Below are 27,283 nucleotides of genomic sequence, written 5' to 3'. Positions count from 1 at the left end.
CTGTGTTCTTCTGCAGCACACAACAATTAGTAACATACACAAAATGCCAAACGTCCAAATGTGGAAAAGTTCAGCTGGTTAACGGCGGAGCGCTGGCTTCAGAAACCAGACTCTTCCGTTCATTAGATTTTTATCCATTTCTGCGGTCGCGTCTGTCCTGTGAGCCGTCGCAGAGGGCATCTCTTTCACAGATGGCTGCATGAAATAGATCTGATTGTCAGATGAAAAAACTCCAATCTAGCTCTGTTGAATCACCGCTGGAATCCAATCCGCTCATAAATCTCATAAATGTGTCTTTCATGCTGATCTAAAACCACAATTATGAGCTTAGGGGCCAAAATAACAGGGTTTGATTCGGGGCCTGTCATAATCTGCTGTCAGATATTTCTTTCAATGAAATGAAATAACTATATGATCTCAGCTAATCTCTGTCTCCCTTTTTTCCCATCATGCGCCCAAATATTTATGCGACGCAAAACAATATCACATTATTGTTCATTAAATCTTTGCGGATCCTCTTGACCGCTCGTTTTAGCGTGCGGTCGCGGCCCATCTTTCACTGCATTAAGGTTTTCTCATTACTCGGAGCAGCAGGGTGAATCATTATCATTACCAGCTAGAAAAAAAAAAAAAAAAAAAAAAGGGAAAAAGTAAAACAGATGAGGGCGGTGTTGACTTCAATCCTTCATCTCTTTGTCTGAGAAGTTTATAGATTAAAAAGATGAATAAGGCAATGTGTGGAAAGACACCTCCAGACCGACTCTAATTATCAGGCAATAGTCAAACAATTACCTTCCTCACATATTCTACCTCCCTTTTATGTCAAGGAGGAAATATGAACTTGATGAAAACTGTTATTCCCCACAGGGGACTTCAACAGGTTTCCTCACGCACATACTATCAAAAATAAGCAAGACACCAATCAGTTAATTGATTATTTCATTATTTTTTCGCAGCTGTTTCAATGTGAAAATCTGCTGCTTTATCTTTCTCCCCGTTCGCTCTGCATCTCACTGCATTTATAATCTTTATCTTAAGTGCCTCTACATTGTTTAGTATCTACTGAAACTGCTCGTCAGATTTATACGGGAAGCTGATGCTGCCAGTTGGCTGCGTTATTTTCTGTTATGTTGTTTTCTCTTCCGACTTCAATGTTTAATGTTTAAATTTAAGCTTTAATGATTTGCCTGATATAATCAAATCTTAATCATCGTGGCTTTAATTTAATCCAAACTTCACCTTCAGAATAAGTGACTTAAGCCTGAAAAATGTATGAACTGTTGAAAAATATCATTGATAACATTTTGCAAGAGTTCAGAGGAAATCTTTGGTTTACTTTCACATTAATCAGTGGATCTTTTCTCACTGGATGTCTGATTTGGATGGATGTTGGAGAAGACGCTGCGCCACCCTGCACTCCTTTCAGAGTAAAGTCCAGCCCAGTGTGGGTGTTTCTGCGATTCACCAATCCAATCTCTTGTTCCGGTTTGAAAATATGAGATTGCGAGCTGCAGAACCTTCAGTGAAGCAACGTGAGAGGAGGCGGCTTTGGGTCAGTGAGCAGCGTGAAAGATGCTGGTTTCTTACCCCATACTTGCACTGGCGCGAGGTGGCTCCGTACTGGAAGCGGCACTGCTCGTCTGCATCGTACACCTGCCCCGGGGCCACTGTTGGGTACAGGAAGTCTCGTTTCAGAGGTTCATTGTCCAGACACGTCCCCCGACCTGAGCTGTCAAAAAAACAAACCTACAATAGGATTGTTTCTTACACAAAGGAACCTTTCTACACGATCACAGCCTCCCCCCTTCTCCACCCGCCTCCTCTTTTCTTTCAGACGCTGGCCGGTGTTGTGTGACTCGTTTAATTTTACCACCAAACTACCACTGCAGGAAGCTTGTCAACGATCCAAAATGACATGTAATTAATGTTGATATTACACATCAACACCTCCTCATCAAAGGGGCAGCGTTGAGGCACAAGCAGAGACTTTTACCAGAGGGGAAGGGGGCAGGCTGTCGGCCGACCTGCCTGTCTTAAAACACAAATCCTCTCTGATTATGTGGCTCTGCGCTGTATGTCACTGCTTATACTGAATCCACAGAGGAGCCAATAAAATGACAGAGTAGGGAAAGGAAGAGAAAAATCTGGAGTGAGCTATGGGTCACATGTCCAGGCCTACGATTATGTTTAGTCTGTTTTGTCAGATAGAAATATGTGCGCTTGCAAAGAACTCACAAAAGGGAAAAACACACAGACACACACACACACACACACACACACACACACACACTAGTTTTCTAGTAGCGAAGCCATAAAAACACACTCTTGCGTCTTTTGTTGGGGTGTGTGTTTATTCTGAGTTAAGATGCTGAGCTTGTTTAACTATCTATCTGCGTCTCAGAGGACCAACACTTGGCTCACACTGAGAAATTTTTTGTGTTATTCTTTTAACCTTTTGACCTTTTTTCATGTTAAGAGACGAAAATCACACTAAAGACAAGTGCCAATAAACAAACACAGATGTGTTTCATTTTGATCTCTACCCCCTCTGCTTACTGCCTGAGTCAGGGGATCCAGTCAAGGCAAAAATATTACCACGAATATTTACTATAACGCTGCCCTCTTTTCCAGCTGTGGCAGCTGCAACATGCAGTGGAATGCTTCTCATCCCTCGAAAGGAAAAGTCGGCTGGGTGACAACAATAACGCAGAGTGAGGCCTTTGATTGAACAGATTTAAACTTGTGCCAAGAATATAAGAGAGAAAATTGGAGTAAAAAAAATACATGATAGTTCTGACTTCTCTGTCTCTGCGACAACAGAGGTGAACGGCAATAACTGTCTTGTTTTTGTAATATCTTATTAATTTCTTCTTCAGCACCTGCGTTATAATAGACGTTTGAACAGTCCTCTGGATTTTAACATCATTTTAAACTTAATGTTGTTCTGCTGTTCATACTTTTCAGTCCATTTAGAACAAAGTGGGACATCTAAGTTTGACGTTTGTTTAGTTTTTATTCCAGGGTAGCAAATAAAAAATGAATTTTAGGAAGAATCTCTAGCCTTAGAGGGGCAGTCAGTTTTCCACTCTCTTCCTTTTCCCAGTCGTCTTTCTTCCTCTCTCCATTCTCACTGACTGAATGGACGACCCTCCGTCATAGAGAGCGCCTCAGAGGCCGTCAGACTCCCTGAGCACTAAGGGCAAGCCTCACTATTTATTGGTTTGGAGAGAGACAAAATAGTCAAAGTTTAAACATAGAGGCTATTATTTGAAATTGTCGCAATGGCTTCCTGTCCGGCGGATCCGGCCAAATTCATTATGCAGAGCGGAAATAGAACATCGGCAACCCCTGACCTCTGACCCCGGTCATTCATGTAGATATTAACCATCCTGGTCGGATCCACCCAGCAGTGAAACAGCAGCAGGATTAAATCAGACAAACCCAACAATTATCATAAGGCACAAAGTCACACTGGTCTAATATCAAAGTCAAGAGCATGTGGTCTGAGAGTTTAATGGACCCAAGCTGCCTGCTTTTTAACATTTATAGCAAACTGGCATGCAGACTTGGGAGAATAAACTATGACTGAACTGTGAGTGCATTCATAAACCATTCCTAAAAAACCCAAACAAAGCGCCACATATTGCTCGAGCAAGACAGTGAATCTAGGCCAACGCCGCAGCCAAAGTTGTTTACTTGGCAGGGAGAAGCATGCGCGATATCCAAAACTCTGATTGAGGCAGAGAAGGGGAGGATAATTGGAGTTTACAGAAAGAACCCTTTTGTAAGAAACATAAAAGCTAAATGCAATAAAACCAGAATGAAAAAGACAAAACTCCTGCAACCAGACGGACACAGATGGAGGTATAATAAGCTAAGCAAGAGGTGCTTCAGTAAAACAACCTTTTTGTCCGAGCGCAGCCGCGGTCATCCTCAGATACTGGAGCCAAAAACAGGACAGGAACCCGACGGAGGCAGCAGAGAAGCGGCTCTTTGTTGGAAGTTGGCATATAATACTGTCATCTCTTTCGTTCACTCACCCTCCTCCAACAGCTTTCAGCCGGAAACATCTTCTGACAACCACAGCCGTGATTATCCACTTTCTTGGAGCGCCTTGCTAACTAAGCACACACACTGCAGCCTTCCAATGCATCTGACCAATATTTTGCTTTTAAGGTTATTTATTAGCATTTGCAGGCAGCACTTAGTTTTGTGCGTGCAGTAATTTTGAGTTCATGACAGCAAGCTAAGATTATTTCTCATCCCCTCGGGGAGAAGGTTAAATACAGAGATTCTATTATCCAGAGTGCAGTAATAAATAAAACCAATCTTTCTTTTTGCATAAAACTTTGCTTTTCCAACTTATTCAAATTATTCAAAGCCAGATACGTGCAGGTTATGAAGCAGAAGTTTACAGCACGGTGATTCAAGACTTTTACACAGTAACAGAAGAGTTCAGGAAAAATTTCATTTACTAAAAAATTATTCAGCCATTTATTCATGGTGTGTACGTTCAGACTTCACCTCTCATTGTTCTAGGGGAAGCATGCGCCAACTTAAACTCAAGGGATTCATGTTAAAATGCAAGCATCTAACCATGTTACCTATAACATAACGTAACATCCTGCTGGTGGTGCTTCATATTAAAAGTATTGCACCGACAATAAACCAGTGAGGCTTTTATTGTGAAGCCTTGCAGGAATTAAAATCTGTCTGCCATCAGATTTCTGAGTTAGTGTCTTGTTTATTTTTATTTTGAGTGGATGAGTTAAAATACAGCAGGGAGTCAGATTGTGGTTGCAATTACTTTTGACTGACATCTTTATTAAAACAATGTGATTTTGTTTGGCTGCTCTGTAAACAGAAAGGCCAGCTGCTCGTCTGCTTTCTGACCAAGATGTCAATGAAGGAGTGTTTGCCGTAGCATTAGCTCGGGTTTCTCTAAATCAGCCAGGGCTGAAAACTTAAGGATTATAATTATAAAGGCAGCACGGTGCAATCAGGGATTCTCATCCATGAAGGAGTGAGTTTTGGAATAATCGTGTGTTTCAATCTGGCAACCTTGTCCAGTTTTCACTCTGCTTTGTTCCCCACCATTTCCCGGAGAATATGTTTGGCTATTTCACTGTTAAATCCTCAAATATGTTGACCAATAAGTGTTTATCAGTGCTTTTCACAAAAAATGGCTGCAGTCTGCTGCACTTAGAAGCAACACGGGTGAGAGAAGCGAGACCAAACCAAATCAGTTGGCTAGAAGACTGAAGCAGAGTTTGTAACTACAAACTACTCCTTTCAAATAAATAAATCCATCCATTGTTCACATACAAATATTGATTTGACCATGTAATTTATCCTCACATTGCTGCAAGCAAGCAGTTTCACACAGTTGGTGAGGAATCCTTGCCCTCATTTTCTGGTAGCTAAAGAAGAATAAAATGTTTCTCATCTGAGGGACGATCTCTGCATGAACAGCTCAATGTGCAGGTGGAAATCATCGTAAGTATCCTAAATGAACTCCAAAAGCTTTGTCTTTGCCCCCTAACTCAAGTTTATTTTTATGTTTCGCCAAAATATCACCCTGTTGCTCTTTTGTTTATCCGCATGCTCAACGTTTTCGTCTCCTTTGACCTGTCCCACAAAACAGAGGCGCAGCGGTCAAAAGCAGCTGGCCTACACATCACCGCCGACGGACCACAGGAGCTCTAACATCACCCGCCTTGTGGTGCAGGGATGCAAGGGTGAAAGGCACCCAGTTATCATACGCAGCCACAAGGAGGTCTGGCAGGAGCCGTAGTGATGAAATGGATGTGAATAAGTGGGGAAGGACTTGCATACAAGGCAGCCTAGCGGGTCACCACAAGGGCCAGGCAGTGGCAGCGGGTTGTAAAGCGAGACGGCTGAAAGTGAGCAGGAAAACAGGCATGCACCTTTTTCTGCACTGTGCACACAGACTGAGACAGACACACACACACACACACACACACATGCAGGCAAATCCAAACGCACTCAGACAGTCCCACAGGGAACAACAATCATCCACTTACTCGAGAAAGCTGGTGATGTAGTCTTTGCTGCAGGCGGACCAGGAGAAAGGGTTGGTGTTGGCTGTTATGTGAGCGGCCATCAGCTTGGCTGTCTCGTGGCCTTTGGTACCGCAGGAATTCCCGATCCCATCATGGTTCATCCCAAAACTGGAACACACAAAATACAGAAGCTGGAGTTAATGCAGCCTGGGCGGATGACGCTCTCTTTCTGTGGCGCTTAACTGCTCTGTTCAGGACGGGACGGAGGGAGTTGGTTCGGGCTGCCGAACTGGTTCCCCCTCAGCGGCCGCGGCTGTAAAATGTTGACGCTCCGTGGCTCTGAAAACAGCTGTGTGGTGGAGACCTGAGGGGTCAAGGGTCAAACCCTGTCTGGAGTTCAGCGGGAACGAAAAAAAAGTTCTAATCACCACTCTGATGCCTGCCTGTCAATCACCGCCTGCAGGTCTGAGCAGGTCACGGGGTGGAGTCACCACGAGGGGGGCGGGGGGGGGCAGTGGGAGGGGGGAGACCTGGTCCTGGTCCTGGACCCTTCAGATCAATCGCTGCACCAGACACCAGAGAGACCTAAAACCCAAACAACTCCCAACCTTGTGGTCTGATATGAAGGCTGCTCAAGAATTTATTTCACACAGAGAGCAGAAAATAAATCATTTTAACAATTCATAGAAAAAAAAAAAAACAACCTTATCTGTCTGGATATCATTTGAGAGAGAATCTCACGTTACTTTTCCTTCCAGACCAGAAGCACAAATCAGGTCTAATGTATATAACAAACCAAACCACAACGCACAGCCTGAACCTGTTTTTCTAAGGCTGGCGTTTATGACATTTTACCCTACTTTGGAAATAAATCAGCCCGCTTGAAACCCCGCTGCAGTGTGTTTTTTCAAACATCCTCTAGAAGCAGAGACTATTTTTACAACTGCGCCACAACAGAAGCAGACACGAGACATAATAAAGGAAATCGCCATCTTGCTGAACTCTCTCGAGAGGAATACGTAGACTAATACATCATCATTATTTTGCTTTATATTCAGGAAGAAAGAGCCAGAGGTATGTGGACACTGACATTAGCATGAGGAAATGTGCGGAGATACAGTTCAAGACGTCTGCAGGGGGAGGCTCCACGCAGGTCTGGCAAACCCCAAGGAGCAAGTTATGTTTGTTTAAGAGCAATTATTAGAGGGCACAGTCGTGAAAAGTGATAAAAGGTTTTACAACCATCCAAAGCAAAAAGAGGAATTTCATCTGCTGACACCTCACAAGTTGACGTCCCATCCAAGACAAAGATTAAAACATGTGTTTAAGAGAGGCTTTGAATCTTCAGCCAGACTAACCGCTCTATGAGGCCGAGTCAAAGCGGGGCCTTGTGCTAATATTTACTAATTATTGCTTTACCAAACACAGAATGTGGGGAATGTTACTAGTTTTGCACGAAGCTAAAGAAGAAGGAAAAAAAAAATGCTGGACAATTTGAAACTTTGACCAGTCAGTGATATAAGTTATGAAAGTGCAGACCAGATTTTATGACAATCGATCCCGTAAATGTCAAGAATTTCAGCACAAGAAAACCACAAATGAAAAGTTATGAGTTTGGATTCAAACGTTTCAAGACAATATAAGAAAGCTTTTTATTCTTGTCTTGATTTCTTTTGTTTTTAATTCTGTTTGGCTCTCTGTTATTTTGTGGGAGTATTTTACATCTTTAGTGACGAGCATGGTGGCAGAGAGTGTTTGTGTCGCTGCTCAGTTTGTGTGCTAACCATTCAGATATTAGGCCGACCCCGAGCTCTATCGTCCTCTCGTAACTTTACAAAGTTGTTTTAAATTGGAAATGTTTCAGCCTCTTGTTCATGAAGAAGCCACAAGAGGCCTCATATATCAAATACTCATACGAGGGGATCAGAGACAATCAGAAGATATTACACAGTTACTCACTGTTTGACTAACAGACCGGCCATGTTCTTTCATTACTTTAAAAATGATTCACATTCTAAAAATTTGTGAGTTTCAAGAAAAAGTTTCCAATCAATTTGCTTTAGATCCATGAATAGATTATTTGACTAATTGATGTGGATCTAATCAGTTAAACTCTCTTTGGATGTGCACAGATGTACACTTAGGTATAATTGTACGTATGCATTGCCGTCTGAAGCCCAAATTAACTGTCTGTCACTGTGAAGGTTGAAATCTAAATGAATTAATGATGCCACACAGCGTTTTTGTCTGTTCAGAGAGTCAAACTATCTGAGCGTGGCTCATATGAAAGATCAAAAATCTCGAGAGAATGTTCAACACTTGAAATTTAGCAAAAGAGATGTGCTCTCTTAAATATCTTAAATCCGATCTGTTCATATGAGCGGCTCTTGCATGGAGTCCGTTGGCTCGGCCCCACCTCTGCTATTTGCATCAGACACTAAAGTCAAAATTTATATTTTTATATTAGGATCTTAAAAGTCTTAAAACTCACTTGTGGCCGATCTCGTGAGCAATGGTGAAAGCAGAACTGAGGCCGATGTCTTCATTGATGCTGCAGCTCCTCTCGGGCTCACACATTCCAGCCACTGAGGCCAAGCCTAGGGACAAAAACACACACACAGACACACACAGCATACAAACACAGGGTCAAGACGTAGCAGTCTGAGGACTTGTGGCCATAAAATCGGGACTCCACACGTATGATGGGCTCTTGAAGTCGTAGATTTGCTTTTGGGTGTTGGGGAGTTGACATCAGCATCACTGTCTAGACAGATTTTTTTTTTTTTTTTTATTCCTTGCAAACTACAATGACTTCTGGAAAATGTCTAGACCAGGGTGAGATTTATTCACTTCAATTCATGTAACAAGGGATCTCCTAAAAACCATGAGCCAAGGAAGGGGAATATAAGAACCCAACGCTGTGCCCCACCAGAAACCTGTCAGAGAATATAGATGTTTTCCTCATTTTCAAAACTGGAGTCAGAGAACGAGAGAGGCGAGAAAGAGGGAGGGGGGGCGGGTAGAGAGAGAGAGTGTGAGGGGGGGTGTTTAACGTTAAAACTTCTCCACAATCCAGGTGTCACATGGCCTTTTTCCCTACAGGTCAGCTCGGGAGACAGGAGGCAATTCTTCACAGATTACATCTACAGGTGACTGCAGAGCGGATCGTATGACAGCACAAAGCAGGTGTGTGTGCGTCTGTTCGCGTGTGTGTGTGTGTGTGTGTGTTGGGGGATGTGTATAAGTCTTGAGAGAAAAGAAAAATTTAATTGTTCTTCACAACATAACATCTCTAAATTATTTACATGACTTAAAGGATCAGATCAGCCGTTTCCAAAAACTCATTTTCTCACCTAACTCTTGTTGTCTCTGAGTCAGACGGATCATTTTGGGGTTTATTTGCCCAGATTATGAGATATTCCAACACTTGTGGAAGTCTACAATACATTTGTGTTGCTCACATCATTAAATTTTTTATTTCTCTCTTAAGAATTATTTATTGAGGTATGTATTGAGTTTTCAGCTCAGTAAACGTTGTCCTAACGAGTCTCAGTCTCTAGTTTCAAGTCTTCAATACAACGTGATGTGAATTTTTTGAATGATGGTCCCATTTAGTGGGAAACAGACAATAAATTGGGGGATAGATTAGGGGGCGTGGCCAAGTGAGTGACACAATGAGGATTACAGAGTACAGAGCAGGTCAGATCTACCTTCTCCTCTAAGTATGGTTTTAAAAAAACAACAACAGATGGACAGAAAAACAAAAACAACAGTTCGCAGACCAATTGGTGACATCACTTTAAGGTCACTGACTACATGTTACTGTAAAAGAAGAAGAAGACACCAGCGACCCTCTGATCGCTGAGTGGAAACCATTTGGGTACACTGATCCAGCAGGAGGTCTCCGGTTTGACTCCCAGCCAGCTGGACCCTAAAAAGCTTTTTCCTCCCCTTCACTATCTCCCAAATTTCATGTCACTCAGGTTCTAATGTAACAACCATAAGTGAGAAAATAGAATCAGCTGTTTGGTGGTTCTATTATTTACTCTAACCTGATTGATATTAATAGGAATCATGATGGAAGGACTTATTATGACACCGGTTTAGTTTTAGACAGTCGTACTTCATAAATGGAAATCGGGTGGGTGGACCGGTCCGTTAAATTGATGCTGAGAAAGTCAAACTCTTCCGTTTGTTTTGCACTCCGCAGTCGAGGGCCACACCCACTCCGAGATTTCTGCAAAGTGTGATACAGCCACTGAAGCTGCCGGCGGACTTCTCCTGTATGGTTTTGCATGAACTCTGTCCCTCCCCGCTAAAAGTGGCATGGCTTTTGTATCCTCCTTAACTAAGAGGCTAAACAAGAATAGACTCGCAAATCAGGAGGCCACTGAAACCGTGACATTACAGGGGAAAGAGGGAGCCTGAAGGTGAAGAAAGGAGGAGGAGAGGGAGGGTGGCTACTCTACGATTAGTTTAAGAATGTGTGTGTTGGAGAGAGTAAAGTGAGTCGCACAACACACACACACACAGCGTTGCGAGTGTTTTCTCTTAACACCCCGGTGGACTGTGCATTATCTCCAGCCCCGTGATTACTCAGCGACCCTAAAGGCCAGTGATCTGACCCGGGAGCATGATCCCCTCTGAGAGGGGAGGGGAGGAGAGATAGAGAGAAGTGAGGAAGCGAGGGAGGGGTGAGGGAGGGAGGCGGGGGGTCATGGAGTGAGACAACTAGGAAGCCAAGCAGATGCCAGGGCAATTAAAGCGACCGGGGGAATGTGACGAATGCGGTCAATCTGTCAAACCACCCCTGAAGTCACAATATTACCTCCAAGATATACTGTGGTGCCTGCAGGGCCTTCACGGAGATAAGATGAGGAGAAGGGAAGGCCTGAGCGGGTTGGAGGATTGGGGTGGGGCGAGGGGTGGGGAGGGTCTCTGCCGCTGCTTGCTGTCCTCTTTTCCACCCCCCAACTCCTCCACAGCCGGCATGTCATCCACTCTATCTCCCTCCTGCATGCTCTTAACACTCCCTGTAATTGTCCTTTAAACCTTCCATTTTCCTTTCAACTCCTCCTCTTCTTCTTTTCCATCCCCACCTTCTGTCACTACTCTCCTCTTTATCCTTCGCGCCCCCCTGCCTTGACTTTCCAACACATACCTTTTTGCTCGGCCCCGGTGGAAGAGTAAACACCTTAGACAAACTGAGGTTAGAGGCGGAGGAGTGAGACAAGAGGAGTTTTATAAATGCGAGGCCAAAGGAGGAGTTGACCACAGGCTGTCCGGGTTCAGGCCCCCCCCTCGCCTCAACCAACAAGAGGAGCTGTAATAACACAAGTGAAAACATCCTTCTCATTATGTCTCTCAGGAGCCGTCTGGTGTTCTCCTGGGGGGGGGGGGGGGGGGGGGGCAGACTGAAAATGTTGCTAAATAAGGTTTGTCTGAGGACACACTGAAGGTGAAAACGAAAACCTCTCCAGAGGAAAGAAAAGAGAAGAGCAAAGAATCAGAGTCAGCAGCCGGCTAAGGTTACCTCTTTGGCAAGAAAGCACACGTATGTGGACGAGTCCACTCACCTAAGGTACCACAGGGTTTGTTCTTGTACGTGCAGATGTCATACCTGAGGACGAAAAGCACAAACAAATCACTTGTCCGTCTTATACATGCAGCATTTTCCTCCAATGACTCTTAGCCGCTCCGTTCAGCAGTAATACTTTCAGCCTTTAGCATTATAACTCTCCATGATAAAGTTGTGAGAAGACATGGTTGACCGCTCCACCTGTAGCATGAGCCTTTATGTCATCCAGCTAACATGAGGAATTAAAAAAGAAGCCTGTAATTCACAAACAGGTAATCCAATAGAGAGAGACAAAAAAGAAAAAGGTGCTGAACAGTCTTGAGCCCCAACGTTTAAAGAACAGCTCATACATTTCAAATAAATGATCCAATCATTCCTAAAGCTTTTAATCTATTAAAACCAAGGGCAACAGCAAATTTAATTTCCTCCTCCCTCCCCTCCCTCTCCCTTCTCTCCCCATAAACTCCTATCCCTTCCATCCTTCCTCCATCACTCTCTCTCTCCTTCCCCTGACTGGAGCAGCTCCAAACCAGCGAGGTGCAACCGTGACCTCGTCTATTTGTTTTGATGTTTTTCCATCTGTTTTTTTTTTTTTTTTTTAGAAACGGGGCGGTCCGCTTTACAAACAGAGCAAAATGCTTCCCGAACCGCAGAGGTCACTGCGATGATGACGAGCAAACAGATGAGGAAGGTGAATCATCTGAATGAAAAGGTTGTGTGTCCTGCTGCTCACCAGTACAGTCATTGTTGATGGAGACACACTGGTCTCTGTCCTTATATTTCTCCAACAATAATTATGTTCCTTTAGTGTTGGCCCAACGGCAAAGACATTTGTGACTGGCATTATTCTTCACAAATCTAAGCTAAGTGGACATGAGGAGTACTTAATGGACTATCAAGAAAATATCTAGTCTGGTAGACGTACAGGAATTTGGGACATGAGTGAAATGAATGGCATTTCTTTTATCAATTCAATTTAATCTAGAGTGAATTACAAAAAATAAACAGAGTAAATTTATATTTATATATAAATGAATAAATTATGAGAATATTTCCTCAATTTATTGACTATTATCTGGTTTGTATGATGGAAAAAGATGCAGAAGATTTGCACATCACAACTTACTTGAGGCCTAAATGTGACAGCAGCGACTATTATGAATGATTAAAACAGGTGCTGATAAATATTTCATCTGCTGACGAATGAATGAACGGACTCGTTTGCTTCAGGATTTCTTTGATAATTAACCCAAAGTCCCGACTCTCCAAAGAGAATAAGTGAAACGTGTGTTATCATCAGCCATCTTGAATTCAGACTGAACCTTTTCAGGCACAGGGAACGTCTGACTGTTCCTCCAGACATGGTGGTTAATAAAAGCTTCCTGGTGTCACCCATCAGCTATTTATACCATCTCCAATGTTAGCTTCTCTGAGCTCAACTGCTGTGTCCTCCCCACAGCTTATTATCTCATTATCTCTCGCCCACGCTTCGACTCGGTTTGAACTATTCACCAATACTATATTTATTCAAACCAAATGGAAACGACCAGAAGAACTGAGTTTAATTACGGGCTTGGCTGCCGATCAGCAGAGAAAGCAACAGCGAGCGTGGACGTGCGACATCTACGGGTGAATAAAGCGCCGGCAAAATTCATGCCGGCGCCACCTGCAGGCAACGAGGAAAACTAAAGAACATTTTGACTTGATGATGAAGCGACGGATGAAGAGTGAGGCTGTGACTAATCCAGCGGTAAAATGTGACGGTTACAATTACACAAAACTGGACAAAAAAGTGGGACGATATATTCCTGCTTTGTCTTTGGTAGACGCAAAAGGGCACTTTGGGAACTTTACTGAGGCACATGTAGATCAATAGGCTGCTTAATATAGATACGTTTGAGAGTCACAAGGCAAAGGAAAGACAGGTTTGGCATCTAAAAACAATGAGAACGGGCGCAGACGTATTATATTCTAAAGGGAAACCAAAAACTTAACAGCCCCAGAGATAAAAATTCAAAGACGTCGCATGAAAACGGGACCTGAAGGACCTGGACAGATGGAAAGCCAGTTTTGTACAGAACGCCATCCTCTCTGGACAAAACCAATTGAGGGGGGGGGGGGGGGGGGGGGGGGGTTCGCTCCTCAGGTGCTCAGTTATGTGGCCGAAACAGTCTATTCCAGGTAATGACAGATGTTTGCTATTTTATGGTAACACCCTCGACATAAATTGCAGCGTGACACATTTTATTTTCAGACCTGAGCTTTGTTCCCATGAGCTTTAACAGTTACAGGTTTAATGTGCAGCCAAGAGGTGGACATTTGGAAGTTTCTGTCCTTTAGGTTCCTGACACACACACACACACACACACACACACAGAAACTGAACTGTGACTGCAGTTTTTACAGACCAACAGCACAGAAAAATAACCTGCAGCCTATTTTCTCAAAATGGGGAAATTAGCACCATTTATAGCGAAAGTAGCAGCCACAAAGAAATTGCTTTTGGCCTTTGAAGTGTGCGAAATTGTGTACCACAATATGAAAACACAGGCCGTTCCCAGCGCACTCACCGGGTAATCAGGACGGCGTTGTCGTGGTGAGCCATTCCGTTTTCAGGAATACTGTTGCCATCGCCGTGGTGAGACAAGATGGACTTCTGCCACTTACAGAAACTGTCCAGAGATTTGTCAGCATGATGGTTTATCTCCAGGTTAGGCTGCAAAACACAACGCAACACACGTCGTTCTGAAACATAGCAAATCATATTGCGTGATGTTGTGTCTGGTGTGTCGTATTTTGTCATATCACGCCATATTCTGTCATACCATATTGTATTGTGCTGCAATGTAATGTAACTTGTCATGTTGTGCAGTGTTGTATCATGTCTTGTTGTGCTGTGACATAACGCATCTTATCAAACCACCGGAAAACAACATTTTCATGGCAAATCCATGAGGAGTAATTGAAAACAGGTGCGATAATAATCTGAATTTCCCGTTGGGGGGGGGGTGAACCTAACTATCCATCAGTGGTACATGCTGTTGTGGTGTGGACATGTAACACAAGCCAAGCCGTCTCGACTCTCTACTGTCCAATAAAGGCAATAATGCCTTAAAAAAAAAAAAAAAGAAAAAGAAGTGGCACTGTCATGAAACTGCTAACCACTGAGCCACTCCAGCCGCCAGAGCAAAACAATTATCTGGATGAATTATATGGAGGGGGATTGCACTGGGATCACTGGGAGTTTGGAGATTGTTTTTGTGTTTGATTTAAGGTTAGATGCCCTTCTAGTAAAAAGGTAAAGCCATTTAAAGCAGGAGCAGCAGGAGGAGAGGAGAAACTGGATTTTGAGAGTAGCAGAAGTTTTACAAAAAGCAGAAGGGGAAAGAGGAGCAGCAGGAAAAATAAAATAAAGGACAGTTGGGGAAGTTGTAGTGGAGTCTGCAAAACGCATCTACTATGAATGTAATAGGTTCAATTATAGCAAACCATTACGGTTCCAGCTGATGATGCAGTGCTGAACTCGGCTTACCCGCTGATTGATTACAGCACAGTACTGAGCAGCTCAACAGTCCGACAGCGAGTCACTTCCATCACAGAATGTTTTCTACTCGCTTAATCCAAAACTGGAGCAGCAGATCCACGAGCGCTTCCTTTCCTTCCTTTATGGAACAAAGTGTGGCCCCACTTAACATGAAAACTTGTTTTTTGGAGCTGGTGCTACATCAGGAGCAGCTATGGCCCCCTTTAGAAAAAGCAGATGCTGGAAAGACACTCTGTTTCTCCCATCACACATACGTACACATGTACAGTGCATGTAAAAATGCTCAATCGTGGCTCCCTGAGGGAAGATGCCTGAGCACATCTTTCATCTGAAGTGGTGGCCATATGGTGAATAGTCTCGTTTCTCTCCCTCCGTCAGCCACGGCAATCAAATAAAATACTGCTGCTCACTCACGCCAAGCGTATCAGTTATACACTCGCTACAGGTGAGTGTACAGACACCATAAAAAAATGGCTTGTGGTAATATTGAATAGATTTAAGGGTTGAAGTTGGTGATATGAGTGAAAAAAAATAAAACAGAGCTCGTTGTTTTTGTTTTTTTTACCTGATCTTCAGTCAGAACTATCAGCCGGGTCACAATAATGTTCACAACATTTCCTAGACTGGCATCACGGTAAAGTTTGGCAACCTGACCTCCAGAAAAGAAGAAAAGACACAAAGTCAGACAAATTGTGTCCACGTGTCAAAACATCTCATTCATAATGTGGAACTAACAGGTTCATCAGCATAGTTTACCAAATACCAAAGGATTTGGTGTGTTCCTTTGTTGTTGTATGACATAACACCGAATATGTTTGGGTTTCTGATTATTAGGATAATGAAATTGGCATTCCTGTTTTCTGACATCTAAATAAGCAATAAATCAAGAACATAATCAGCAGGTGGTTAAATGCAGCTCTAGGCAAATCTGAAACATTAAATGACCAAAAATTAGGATCAAACTTACAATATTCATTACAGACAAGATGTAGTGCTCAATGTCTTTGCGTCCATGGTAACCGACCATCATTTTATCAGCGACAACAAGCGTCTCCACAAAACGCTCGGTGCTGATGGAGCGCCTCAGCCTGTGGGTGCCGTTGGACCGCTCGCCGTCGCTCTGCGTTGGAGGGGATGAGTGCACCGGGGAAGCCGTGCTGAACTGGCAAGGTGCGCTGCTTTTAATGAGGTCTGCGGGTGACGGGGAGACAACGAAAATGAAACAGCAAGCTACGTAAAACTAAGAATTGTGCTGCGTCATCCGTGCAGGGGAGCTGGTTTGGGAATGGTAGATGCACACAGGGAATCTGGCCCTTTGAACCTTGCGGCTAAAGACTTTGCTTTATGACCCAGATGCTCTGGGAAAAAGCTATAAGATGATACATGTTAGGGCATGCTGGCTTCCTGGAGATGACAGCCTTTGCTGTTTCTTATAAGACGTTGGCCCAAATACCTAAATATCCACCTGGTTCTTTTTCCAATTCGTCATATCTCAGCAGCCAGAGTGTTTGGGGCCACTGAGTTGCCTAAATTTTAAAATCTGAACATGATTGCCGGTTCTATAAATAGGACTTGTGCCTCAATAAAAAGTCAGAGCCAAGTACTCTTTATACACAGAAAGGCCTTTTTATAAAAAGCTGGAGCAAGACTTTCTCCAGCAGGGTGAAAGGTGTCCAGGCCAGGAGCAACTATAGCACACAAGAGGCCTGGTCATGTCTACCAGAACCTGGGCCTAGAACCAAACCAGCACTTCCTCTAACCTGCTATGTATAGTTATTCCTTTACGTCAGTTCCAGCCACACAGAGTCCAACCCAGATGGAGGTTCACCAACCTGAAATGCCACAGCTGAACTCCTGGCTATGCTCTTGCGGTGAGGGAATGGCAGACATTTTATAAATAACATGTTGCTGTGCTTCTTCCAGGTTCCATTCACTGGAGGTGGTGGAGGATATGTTCTTTAATGGCTCTATTAAATACTGTTCTTCCTCTGTTGTTATAACACCGTGCTTATTGAGAAAAAAAAAATCAATGAAAGAAACATGTTAGAAACAAGCAATCATCAAATATAAATACATAAAAACATTTTTTTCAATGACCAAATGCTGCAGAGCGATGAGCAATACATGAAATGGTAGAAATGATGTTACACGCATGTTGTAGTTCTCTCATGAAAGCTGTAGTTTTTGTTTTTTTATTCTTTGAGATTGTGATTAGTTTCATATAGGTTTGAAATTCATAATAGAAACCGATGTGGTGGAGCTGTTTTCATCGTGAAGAAACTACACCAAGACTTCAGTCGTTGGACACTAAGTCGACCTGAATGTTCGGATTTGGCCCAAAATTGAACACAAATCTCCCTTTAATGAATCTCTGTCATAATCAGAGTGTAAAAAGGGTAGAGAGGATAGAAAGAATCAGGATCTCTGGTGAGTGTTTTAATGAGCAATGCTGAATTAAACCATCTCCACGGTTTTGGGGGGAATGAGGATAAACATTAAAATTTTTGCAAATGATTCAAGACTTGGCTTTTTCTTTCAGTCCGAATACGTCAACTGCTATAAAGTGTCCTTTTAAAGTCAGAAAAGTTAAAACTGTGGTGTTTAACAAAGAAAGTCTGATGAAAAGAGTTGCATTATGGGAAACGTGGGTTCTTTTAGAGTTTATCTTTGGACTAAAAGTCACGATATCGCCATTTGTTATTGATTTTGTCTCGTCTCCTGCTCCTGATGGGTTCATTATGTCCCATTTCTGCAGCTGAATCTAACTAAATAAAAAATATTACATTAACACCAAGGCATCATTCTCTGCCCTCCAACACTAATACAGAGGACTCTAAAATTTGTTTGTGGAAAACACTGGTCTGACTCTGCAAAACCCCCAATGACAGCAGTTTACCACACATCACAATAGCAAACAGAAACATCTTGATTTATGGTTTTAATAATGTGTGATGTCAAGAGCTCAAACTGCACCGACAGCTGATTACATTAAAGTACAGACACATTTTTGTCCATTTTTGGTGCTGCTAGAAAAAAGGGCAAACACTAATTCAATTTATGATACTCGGTGCAGGTCTTGCCAACACATTTGGCTACATGTTTTCTCCTCATGACTACATTTGCCAATAAGAAGCAGGGCCCTTTTTTCCCTTCTTTAGAGCTAGTATGAAGCATGAAGGGATAACAGCTATTAAAATTTCTTCCAATTCCTTGATTAGCATAGAGAAGCTGGACAGTTGCACAGTCTGTGGATAAAAGCCCGAGGACTAAGAGCTTAGACAGGATAATTAGATGCCTTGTTAGTGCTGTTCAGTCTTGTTTTTGAACAGACCAATTCAAAATGGGGTAATATCTACAAGCTAGACATGTTATTTTACAGATCACAAAAAAAAAAAAAAAAATCAGCTTGAGAAACGTGACCTGAATGAGTGAGGCTCGTCAAAAATCTGTTGGATAAATTGTGATATTCAACACAGAAATAATAAAAAATGATGCACGGCACTGACGTATCGCTGTGATGTTGTGATACATGAGCATCACCTCACCAGAAGCTGCCTGCAGACTCAGTGTGCCGAGTGGAAATAGGCCAAAGTTTGTGTTAAGCAAAATACAACTGGTCTAATCCTGGAGGATTGGCCGACATGACAGCAGCACCAGTTGGGGGTATATTCTGACGTCAGTGTTGGAGCTCGTTTGACACGAGAAGTGTGAACTCTCTGGCACTTTTAGAACATAATTTAAAAGGTCACCTCGTACTCACCAGGCCCTTGCAGTTGCTGAGTGCTACTCGGGTCGTGCTGCGCTGATTTCGCAAGAATCCGACGTAGTGACAGTTATCCACCATGTTGTGACGCCACTCCAGCCCTCCTTTGCCCCAGTACTCCACTGTAAAATGTTTTGACACCAGGTGGGGGTTGAGCGTCAGGTTTAAGTGAAAGTGCTTTCCGTAGGCTGACAGTTTGTAGAACAGCCGGGACTCCGGAGGGTCGGGGTCCAACGCGGGCACCGGCCCCATTACGGGGTCCGACGCCCCCCGTCTCCGGCGGCCCGGCCGGTGGTGCTTCACAGTGTAGCTCAGGAACTCTCCGTTCTCGTCCACCCGCACCGGGACAGTCAACTGGTAGTGCTGCAGGTAGGACAGGAACTCCTCTTTTACAGGGGGGTGGGAGGGGGGGGAGAAAGGGAGAGAGTGGAGAAGACAAGATGATGTGACAATGAACATACCGTTACAATAATCCTCTCGTCCACCTCGTCTACATCATACCTTGAGAGTTGTGCGAAGGTCTGTTGACGCTTTGAAATTCAGAAGCAGCCATCACCACCAGGCTCAGTGTCCAAGTCAGCGTCTTCCACAAAATTTCCATAATTCAGGGAAAGATGTGACATGGGGTGGGGGCAGAGGGTGCTACAAGCAGGTTAAAAGCACACGGTCGGTCCGATGCCACACCATAACAAGTCCATGGTTTGTCTCCTTCGCTGAAATGTTCTCGTCGTGCTCGAAGGCTCATCCGGGTCTCAGATTTCTCCTGAAGGCGAGAACTTCCACATCCCGCTGGCCTCTGAAGTCATGTCAGCAGCTCGTAGAAAACACCGTAATCCATCAGACGCAGTGACTCTCAGGTGTAACTCCAAACAGGAAGCTCTATATTGGAAACTTGCCTTGACCGATCCATCTGCATTCCTGCGGAGAAAATCAATCAAGAGGTTAGATGACCTTTCATCTCCAGGAATAGTCACTGACTCAGTTTGTTGTCTGTTGTAGAGCTCAGAACAATCAGTCGATTCGTCAATGGACATGAAATCAACTGGCAACTATTCCAATATCATATTTGTTTCATTTTTTATATATATTTTGTTGTTTTGTTTTGTTTTTTGCAAATTGCCAAAAACAACACTGTTTCCAGTTTCGCTTTGTCCTGCTGCTTTTTTCTGTTTTACATTAGTGCAAATTTTATATCTTTGCCTTTTGTGCTGTTGGTCCAAAACAAGCTATTTGAAAATGTAATATTATGACTGAATTATGTTTTCATTGTTGATTAATCTGACAGTGATTTTCTACATTATGCTGATGAAATGTTTTGCCAACAAAATGCCACAAATTTGTGGATAAAAATAAAGTTGTGTGTCAAGTCACAAATAAACCAAACAAAACATGTTGACAATACTTTTCTTTTGGATCACAACTCAAAAAAAACAAAAAACAAAAAAAAAAAAAAAACAACCAAACCCCAAAACCCCCCCCGAAGATGTTCAATATACAATAATATGAAACAACAACAACAAGCCGCAAATCTTCTGATTTATGAAGCTGGAACCAGAAAATCCTTTTGGAAGTTTTACTCTGGAAAACAATCAATGGATTGACAAGAGTCACTGCAGCTTCAATAGAAAAACAATCATGAGCTACAGCTCTGCTCTGTAATCAATGAATGAAAAACTCTCCAAGACCTCTTTGTCTTTGAGAGGGACTTCCTCACTCAGCACATCATTTAATGGAACATGTTATTTGACACTTGTAGAACAAACAGCCAGCAGCAGCAGTGACTTCAGTTGCGCTTCTGCCAAGTGCCACTTCCTTATTAATTAAATCTGCAGGAGATGACAGTTTAATGACTAATTGCCTTACAGTGCAAAGTGATAAAGGGATGGAGGAGGCTTTGCGGTGCAACCGAAGCGAAACAGCCACATTGAGACAAATGCACAAATCTGGCTGAGTAGAGAAAACCAGAGCTGACTGGTCGACGTGATATAATTCCTGCAGCTTTTTGACTCGCTTCTTTCGTGCGCAAAACTCGGACCACTATAAACAAACCGGTCAGGAGATCAGAAGGGTGATGCACGATGAAAAGGTGAAAGACAGTGAATGGAGCTGCAGAGCTGCATGCAGAGAGACAGACAGAGAGACAGACAGACATACAGCGCTACCCACTTGGCCACTCTGACCCAGACAGTTGGCAGCCGGCCCATGTGCATTACACCGGTACCTCAAACACAACCTTCACGGATCCGTCTGCAAAGTCAGAACACAACAAAGCCCGTGTTTGTTGCAAAAAAAAAGGAAGAAAGAAAGAAAAAAGAAAAATGTGCCAAGAAGTTTAGTTTTAGTTTAGTTTGGTTTAGTTTGAGGACCCGGACCGTGCAGAACGGGACACCCTGCAAACTGCAGACACGGTGCGTAAAAACGTGCGTAAAAACAGCCCGTTTTATTTTTACAGTAAACTCAGCCTGAGGTCTCGGTGCCACAAGAGCCGGACTGGCTAAATGCTGGTCTGTAAACAGCGTCCGCCTTTCCACCTCCTCCCGACTCCCCCCCAACTCTAAGAGGATTTAAACCCTCACACGAATCTGCTCCCGACGAAAGCGGACAGGAAGACACCGTCTTAGCGGATATTTACCAGGCTCATCTTCATTGTCAGCTCCGGTCCGGCTCCGGACAAAAGGCTGTGAAGTTCCGCACGCAGACCTCCTCAGCTCCCCTCCGATCATCTCCTTCAGGGCTCTGCCATCCTCTGAAACTGCAGTTTGAGATTCTCCCCCCTCCACCTCTCAGGGCAGCAGCAGCAGACACTGTCACACATACAATCAATAAAAATACAATAAAATAAATACAGATGCAGCAGCAGCTTTATAATCTGGACTCTGTTGCTGCTGCTGGTGCTGCTGGTGCTGCTGTTGGAGGTGTTGGTGGCTCAGAGAAGCTGAAAAAGTTGAGGGGAGATCTGCCACCTCACACTCCGCCACACTCCGCAGCAGGACCTGCCTCAGACTCAGAGGACACCAGCACAAGTTGGAGCCTGGAAGCTGCTGCTCCTCCTCACTACATTGCAGAAACCCGGTATGTCCCAGACCGGGAGAGCTTCAGATTGGCAGCCTTTTCGGGGTTTGTTGGGGGGAGGAAGGGAGGGAGGGAGGGGGAGGTTAGAGAGGGAGGTGAGGGGGGGTTGACGTCAGTGCAGATGTGCCTCTCTCTCTCTCTCTCTCTCTCTCTCTCTCTCTCTCTCTCTCTCTCTCTCTCATCAGCTGTGCGCATGTCTATCAGTGCTGCCCTGAAATAACACTTCAACTTCAGCCCTTTAGGAAAATGCCCCAAGTGAGGGTTGGGGGTGGGGGGGTTAACGCCAACATCAGTGATTTGGGTAAAAGAAGCTTTACTTTATTTAAAACCTCATTTAAAAAAGAAAAATCTGTTATAATTAGGAGCCCTTCTTTACATTTAAGTTAATAAATGTTTGGTGGGAAGTTACATACGAGCTGATGAAACTTGTATTTAGATTCATCAATAAGTCAACTGAGTTGGACTTCATTTTGATCCATTTTAGAATTTTGGGAGTTTTTCCATCAGCTTTAATGAAGAACATTGTTAAGGACTCACCAGCAAATCATGAAATAAATTTTAGTGGCAGTAAAAGATTTAAAAGTCCACTTTCAGCAGCTACAACAGGAAAGAGCTGCAGCAATAACTCAAATGACCGAAAGCAGAAAATAAAGAAATACAACATGATCCGGCTGCAGTTGTTTCATATACATTATATTTATATATATTTATATTATTGTTTATTACACCTGCATACTTGTGGAATAGTCAGCTGGATTTGGTCAAGTAACTTACTCGTACTTGAGTATTTCCTCTGCGTGGACTCCAGTTAATTTTAGAGGGAACTACTTTATGAGTCAGGCACTTATGAGGTGAGATTTCACACGAAAAACACACAACAATCATGTCAAATAAGAAACACTGTTAGAAATGAGGCAAGTGAGGACAAACCTTTTTGACCAGCAGTGGTGGAACAGGAACGCTGATCCTTCTCTTCAGTCACAGTAGCCAAAATAAAAATACCTCCAAGTCCTGCGTTGAAAATGTCACAAAATTATTAAAATATAATTAAATCATCAAAGGAAACATCACTCAGAATAGAAAATAGGTTAATTATTGCTTAATTAATGTGTATGGCACCTTTTAATGTTTCAGTTAGTCAAAGTTGAGTTTACAAAGGTATCTATAATTTAATCTGTAATTATGTTTTATAAACTGATTTTGTTTTATATATACAAAATAATATCTAACCTGTGTAATTAAGTAGTTACTTTAACATTTGATGCAATACGGAAGTGAGAACTGTAGCAGTGTAGAAATGTAACATAAAGTAAAGTAAAAAAAATAACTCAGATCCTTCATTTCTGCTTTATTGTGACAGTTTCAGTAAAATATTGGTGCGGTTTCACCTATATGCCCATTTCAGGCCATAAAAAGATAAAACTCTGCAATATCTAAGAAGAAAATCTGAGACTGAACTAATAAATCATGAAACACAAGAAGGAAATTTGAAATCAAAATGCCCCTCCCTTCGCTTTGTCATTTCAGATTAATCTGGTCTGAAGTAGCTGATAACTCAGAGTTCCTTTAAGTTGTTTAGTTATGCAATGAGAGTGTGATGGATAGTGATGTGAGCGACAGCAGATGATCACCCAGCAACCACCACTATCAACAAATATAAAAAGGAAAAGAACACATTCTGACACTTGTTTGGCACTAACTTTGAATCTAGTGAATGAAAACTGATGTCATGCTAAAACAATATACACAGGACTGGCTGACATCACCTGGGTTAACTCACATTTACTGGCATTAAGGAGTCTGGCCTGAGCGTTTGATGTTTAAATCGGAGGATATATTCACTCTGGGGAAAGGTTGAAGTATTTTTAAGAGCCTGCTGCAGCATACACTAATGGCAGCCCCGCGTATTTTGGTGTAATTTAGCCCAGGTCTATCTTTAGTCTGTCGGAAATTGAAAATCATGCCTACTTGTGAGCTGAATTTACAGCTGCTCATTATGTAGGAGCCCATGTCATTACAGTCAGGTCGTCATTACAGTGCCCTCCTGCACAGCCTGAGAAGGAGGCAGCCAGATGGTGGGATGGAGTGTCACCGTGTGTCTGAGAGGAGCACTGCAATGCAATGCTGATCTGAATGTTCTCCCTTTTTATACATATTTACTTCCTGTGTGCTGCTGCTGGACACCCAAAGTTCCCCTATCTGTTCCCTCTATCTACCTGAAAGACAAACACACTTCCACACCTGACGCTTAACCCCAAAAGTTAATGTTTCAGAGTTTCGTTTCTGATGATTTGCTCCTGTAAATCAGAACAAGGGATGCGAGCCATAAATAACCTTCTGGTTTATAGGGCAGATAAACGTCACAGGACTTAATTAGCATCGATCACCTCACGTAACAGCCAAGCAACTGTTTAAACTACATTTCATACAATTCATTTGCACATACCATAATCTTTGATAGCTTATAGATGAGCTTGTTCTAGTTTATCCATTTCTATGGTTTTATATTTCTATTGCTGTTTTTGAGATTGTCCCCATTCATTGTGAACAGCAAAAAAAAAAAAAAAAAGAATTTCATTGTACAGAGACACGTGTTTCTTTACTGCACCTGACAATAAACACTTTGAACCTTGAGCCAAGTACAATAAATGTGTACATTCTGAGTGTCCAGAGCTCATTGGAAGATTAGGGAAAAAAAGCTTTAACAAAAATATAAACGTACCATTGGTTTTATTTTTGCTATTTATTATGCCAGCGAGTTAGCATTACGGATGCATAAACTGGTAAATAACATTTTAATACTGTAGTTGGCAGTCAAATCAAGCTGTTTTATGTATGACTGCCTGGTTCCATTTACTGCATGAAAAGACCTCATAAGATTTCTTTAAAAGCTTAATATTTAGGTTACCACTGAATATCTCTGTGCACCTTCCTGTGGCATTAGTTGATGTGATTAAGATGGATTGACTTAAACATAATGAAATAAAAATAATATCTTTATTTAGAATCAAACATTTAAAAAATATTTCATGACAAACAGCTTAGCATGATTTCCTGGAAGGACTCATTGCAGAATAGATTATATAAATGTTTAATCATTGTTTCAGACCTTTGGTGTGTCAAGGACACATACAAAATGAAACAAAGTGTGTATGTTCCCTAAAATGATAACAGGCATTAACAGGTAATATTGCAGGTGGAGGTTTATTGCATTGTGTTGGCTGGAGGAAGGTCATTTTAACTACCCTTTTTTTTTTTTTTTTTTTTTTTAAGGACTATCCAAATAAAACAATGATTAGAAGTAGACTGCTACTTCCTTTGACTGGTTAGTCACTCACCCTCCTTCCTGGGAACAGACGTGTTCAGGAGCCCGCACTGTTCAGCGTCACTGTCCATCAACTCTGCAGCCATCTGGTAAGTTTTACCCCCGTAACAACTCGATCTGGGAATCTCAAACAGAAAGCTTTTCTGTACGTGTCTGCCTCCATATTGTTTGATGCTTCAAAGGGCTGTAATTTACAGTTTTGCCTGCTGAGGGAAGATACAGCTCCTCAGCGTTGGGGGTTCAGGAGCAGAGATTAGAACAAACATTAAACGCTTTTTCATCCCACAGGTAAAAGTTGCTTTCATTCTGACCATGGCTGTGACAACCCAACCGGGCAGATACGCACCCTCCGACTTCCAGACCGGCCTGTGTGATTTCTGCGACGACTGTGGAACCTGTAAGCTCTCTCTTCAAAACGTTAAGGAACAAAACTAAATCAGAGCTACATTTACGTTTGCAAGATGTCAACTTTGCCTCACTTCTTCCCTCCTCCGCCTCAGGCTGCTTTGGTTGCTTTTGCTACCCCTGTCTGGGCTGCTCCATTGCCAGCGACATGAACGAGTGCTGCCTGTGTGGACTGGGGATGCCCATCCGCAGCGTCTACAGGACCAAATACAACATCCAAGTAAGTTTTCAGTGCTGGGCTCCCTGTTGACAGCATAGGAAAAACAGGAGTGACAGTATTGTTAGTTATGTGAACATCACACCTGTGCTCACATCTGCTTGGATTGATAGACTGTGTTAACTGTTGTGGCTGCTGGAGTTTGACCGTGTTTTAAATATGTCATATGCAGTCAGATGAGGTTTTTCAGTTTAAGGTCCTTTTGATACTTGCTATTTGAAGATGTGAAAGAAAAAGGCTAGGTGATCAACTGTTAGTTAGATTGGTATGAAAATTTGAAAAAATTTAGGCTGCGGATCCAATTAGCTTCACTTCCAATCATCAGGTCAAATGTTTCATTTGTTTAATATTTTGGTATGATTTGCAGTATTTAGCCGTAAATCAGACAGCTTTTTATAACCCAAACGTGTCAAATCTGCCCCACTTTATGAGGTTAAAAACTTGATTTATAACGGAAGCATGCAGCTCGTGTCACGTTCCTCATTCTCACTCTTTCTTCGCCAGGTCAGGTTTTTTTTCCCCTGCTAACTTGCTACACAGATAGTGGTGTGCTTGCTCATCACTAGTCTTTATCCCCTGCACAACTAACAGTATTTCAGCTCATTTGCTTCCCGCCATGAAACGTTATCCTATCATTGTCTCGCAGTTCCAGCACGATTGGGTAATTTTACTGACTGATTAAGGAAGCCAACAAATCCCAGCAAGGTTGCACCCTCTGAGACTAACTGCTTGTTTGTCTAGGGCTCACTGTGCAGTGACTTTATGGCAGTCATGTGTTGTCCCGTGTGTGCAACCTGCCAACTGAAGAGAGATATTGACCGCCGGAAGGAGCAGGGCATTTTCTGAGTGAGTAAGCATCCCATTACAGCTCCAGGAAACACACACATCTCTTTTAAACCACCTCATAATGACTGATGTTACTTTTACGATTATGGTGCAGCTGAGATGACTGACAATCATGTGCTTCTGCCTTTTAGATACTGCTGTGACACTAAAGAGGCCGAATTGCTGTTGGAAAAGGATGCTTTTCTTAAAATTGTCTGATGGAAGCAACATTTTTATCTTCAGCCGTTGAACATTTTTGATCTTACAGCCTTATGATTTACTGTTAAAATAAAATCTGTATTATCTGTATTGTCCTGAGCAGTTTCTCTGGAAACATTTCCATGAAATTGACAAAACACAGCCATGTCCTTCCAAAGCTTAAGAACTTTGGTGATACTCTGACATTTCTTCTTCATAATTAATTAAATAAATAAATCTAGTAAACTAAATGGCAACATTAAACTTACAAAAACATGGGCAGCCTATCCTATTCTGGTTATGACCATCCATGGCAGAGCCTACATATGGAGA

The 27,283-nt window shown here is 42.7% G+C and overlaps 2 protein-coding genes across 5 annotated transcripts in view; one reads left to right on the top strand and one right to left on the bottom strand.

The window, feature by feature from the left end:
- The window catches only part of adamts6 (ADAM metallopeptidase with thrombospondin type 1 motif, 6), a 51,417-nt gene extending 28,473 nt beyond the window's left edge, over positions 1-22,944 (bottom strand). For both annotated transcript variants that reach the window (XR_003841352.1, XM_029516370.1), the window contains exons 1-12: positions 22,911-22,944; positions 21,541-21,712; positions 19,410-19,826; positions 18,906-19,294; positions 16,978-17,152; positions 16,113-16,336; positions 15,711-15,794; positions 14,172-14,317; positions 11,600-11,643; positions 8,515-8,620; positions 6,045-6,191; positions 1,588-1,729 (exon numbers count right to left, since the gene is read on the bottom strand). Coding sequence is in view for 1 of the 2 variants with exons in the window: in XM_029516370.1 (XP_029372230.1) it covers positions 1,588-1,729; positions 6,045-6,191; positions 8,515-8,620; positions 11,600-11,643; positions 14,172-14,317; positions 15,711-15,794; positions 16,113-16,336; positions 16,978-17,152; positions 18,906-19,294; positions 19,410-19,509 (1,557 nt within the window). In the remaining variant the exon portion in view is untranslated. The remainder of the gene's footprint in view (positions 1-1,587; positions 1,730-6,044; positions 6,192-8,514; positions 8,621-11,599; positions 11,644-14,171; positions 14,318-15,710; positions 15,795-16,112; positions 16,337-16,977; positions 17,153-18,905; positions 19,295-19,409; positions 19,827-21,540; positions 21,713-22,910) is intronic.
- Positions 22,945-25,284: 2,340 nt separating this feature from the next.
- Positions 25,285-27,061, top strand: plac8.2 (placenta associated 8, tandem duplicate 2). Of its 3 annotated transcripts, none has more exons than XM_029516371.1 (5): positions 25,285-25,394; positions 25,594-25,702; positions 25,806-25,930; positions 26,669-26,773; positions 26,905-27,061. In XM_029516371.1, the coding sequence occupies exons 2-4, from the start codon at positions 25,618-25,620 to the stop codon at positions 26,771-26,773; spliced, it is 315 nt and encodes a 104-aa protein (XP_029372231.1). In that variant the 5' UTR covers positions 25,285-25,394; positions 25,594-25,617; the 3' UTR covers positions 26,905-27,061. The 3 variants fall into 3 exon arrangements, with proteins under 3 accessions (XP_029372231.1, XP_029372233.1, XP_029372232.1); XM_029516373.1 differs by lacking the exon at positions 25,285-25,394 and adding an exon at positions 25,409-25,450; XM_029516372.1 differs by lacking the exon at positions 25,285-25,394 and having other exon boundaries at positions 25,462-25,702.
- The last annotated feature ends 222 nt before the right edge of the window (positions 27,062-27,283 follow it).

Source organism: Echeneis naucrates, chromosome 12, assembly GCF_900963305.1.
Source record: "Echeneis naucrates chromosome 12, fEcheNa1.1, whole genome shotgun sequence".
Taxonomy (NCBI): domain Eukaryota; kingdom Metazoa; phylum Chordata; class Actinopteri; order Carangiformes; family Echeneidae; genus Echeneis; species Echeneis naucrates.
Note: the sequence above shows the minus strand (reverse complement) of the source record. Positions and strands in the feature narration are given on the sequence as shown.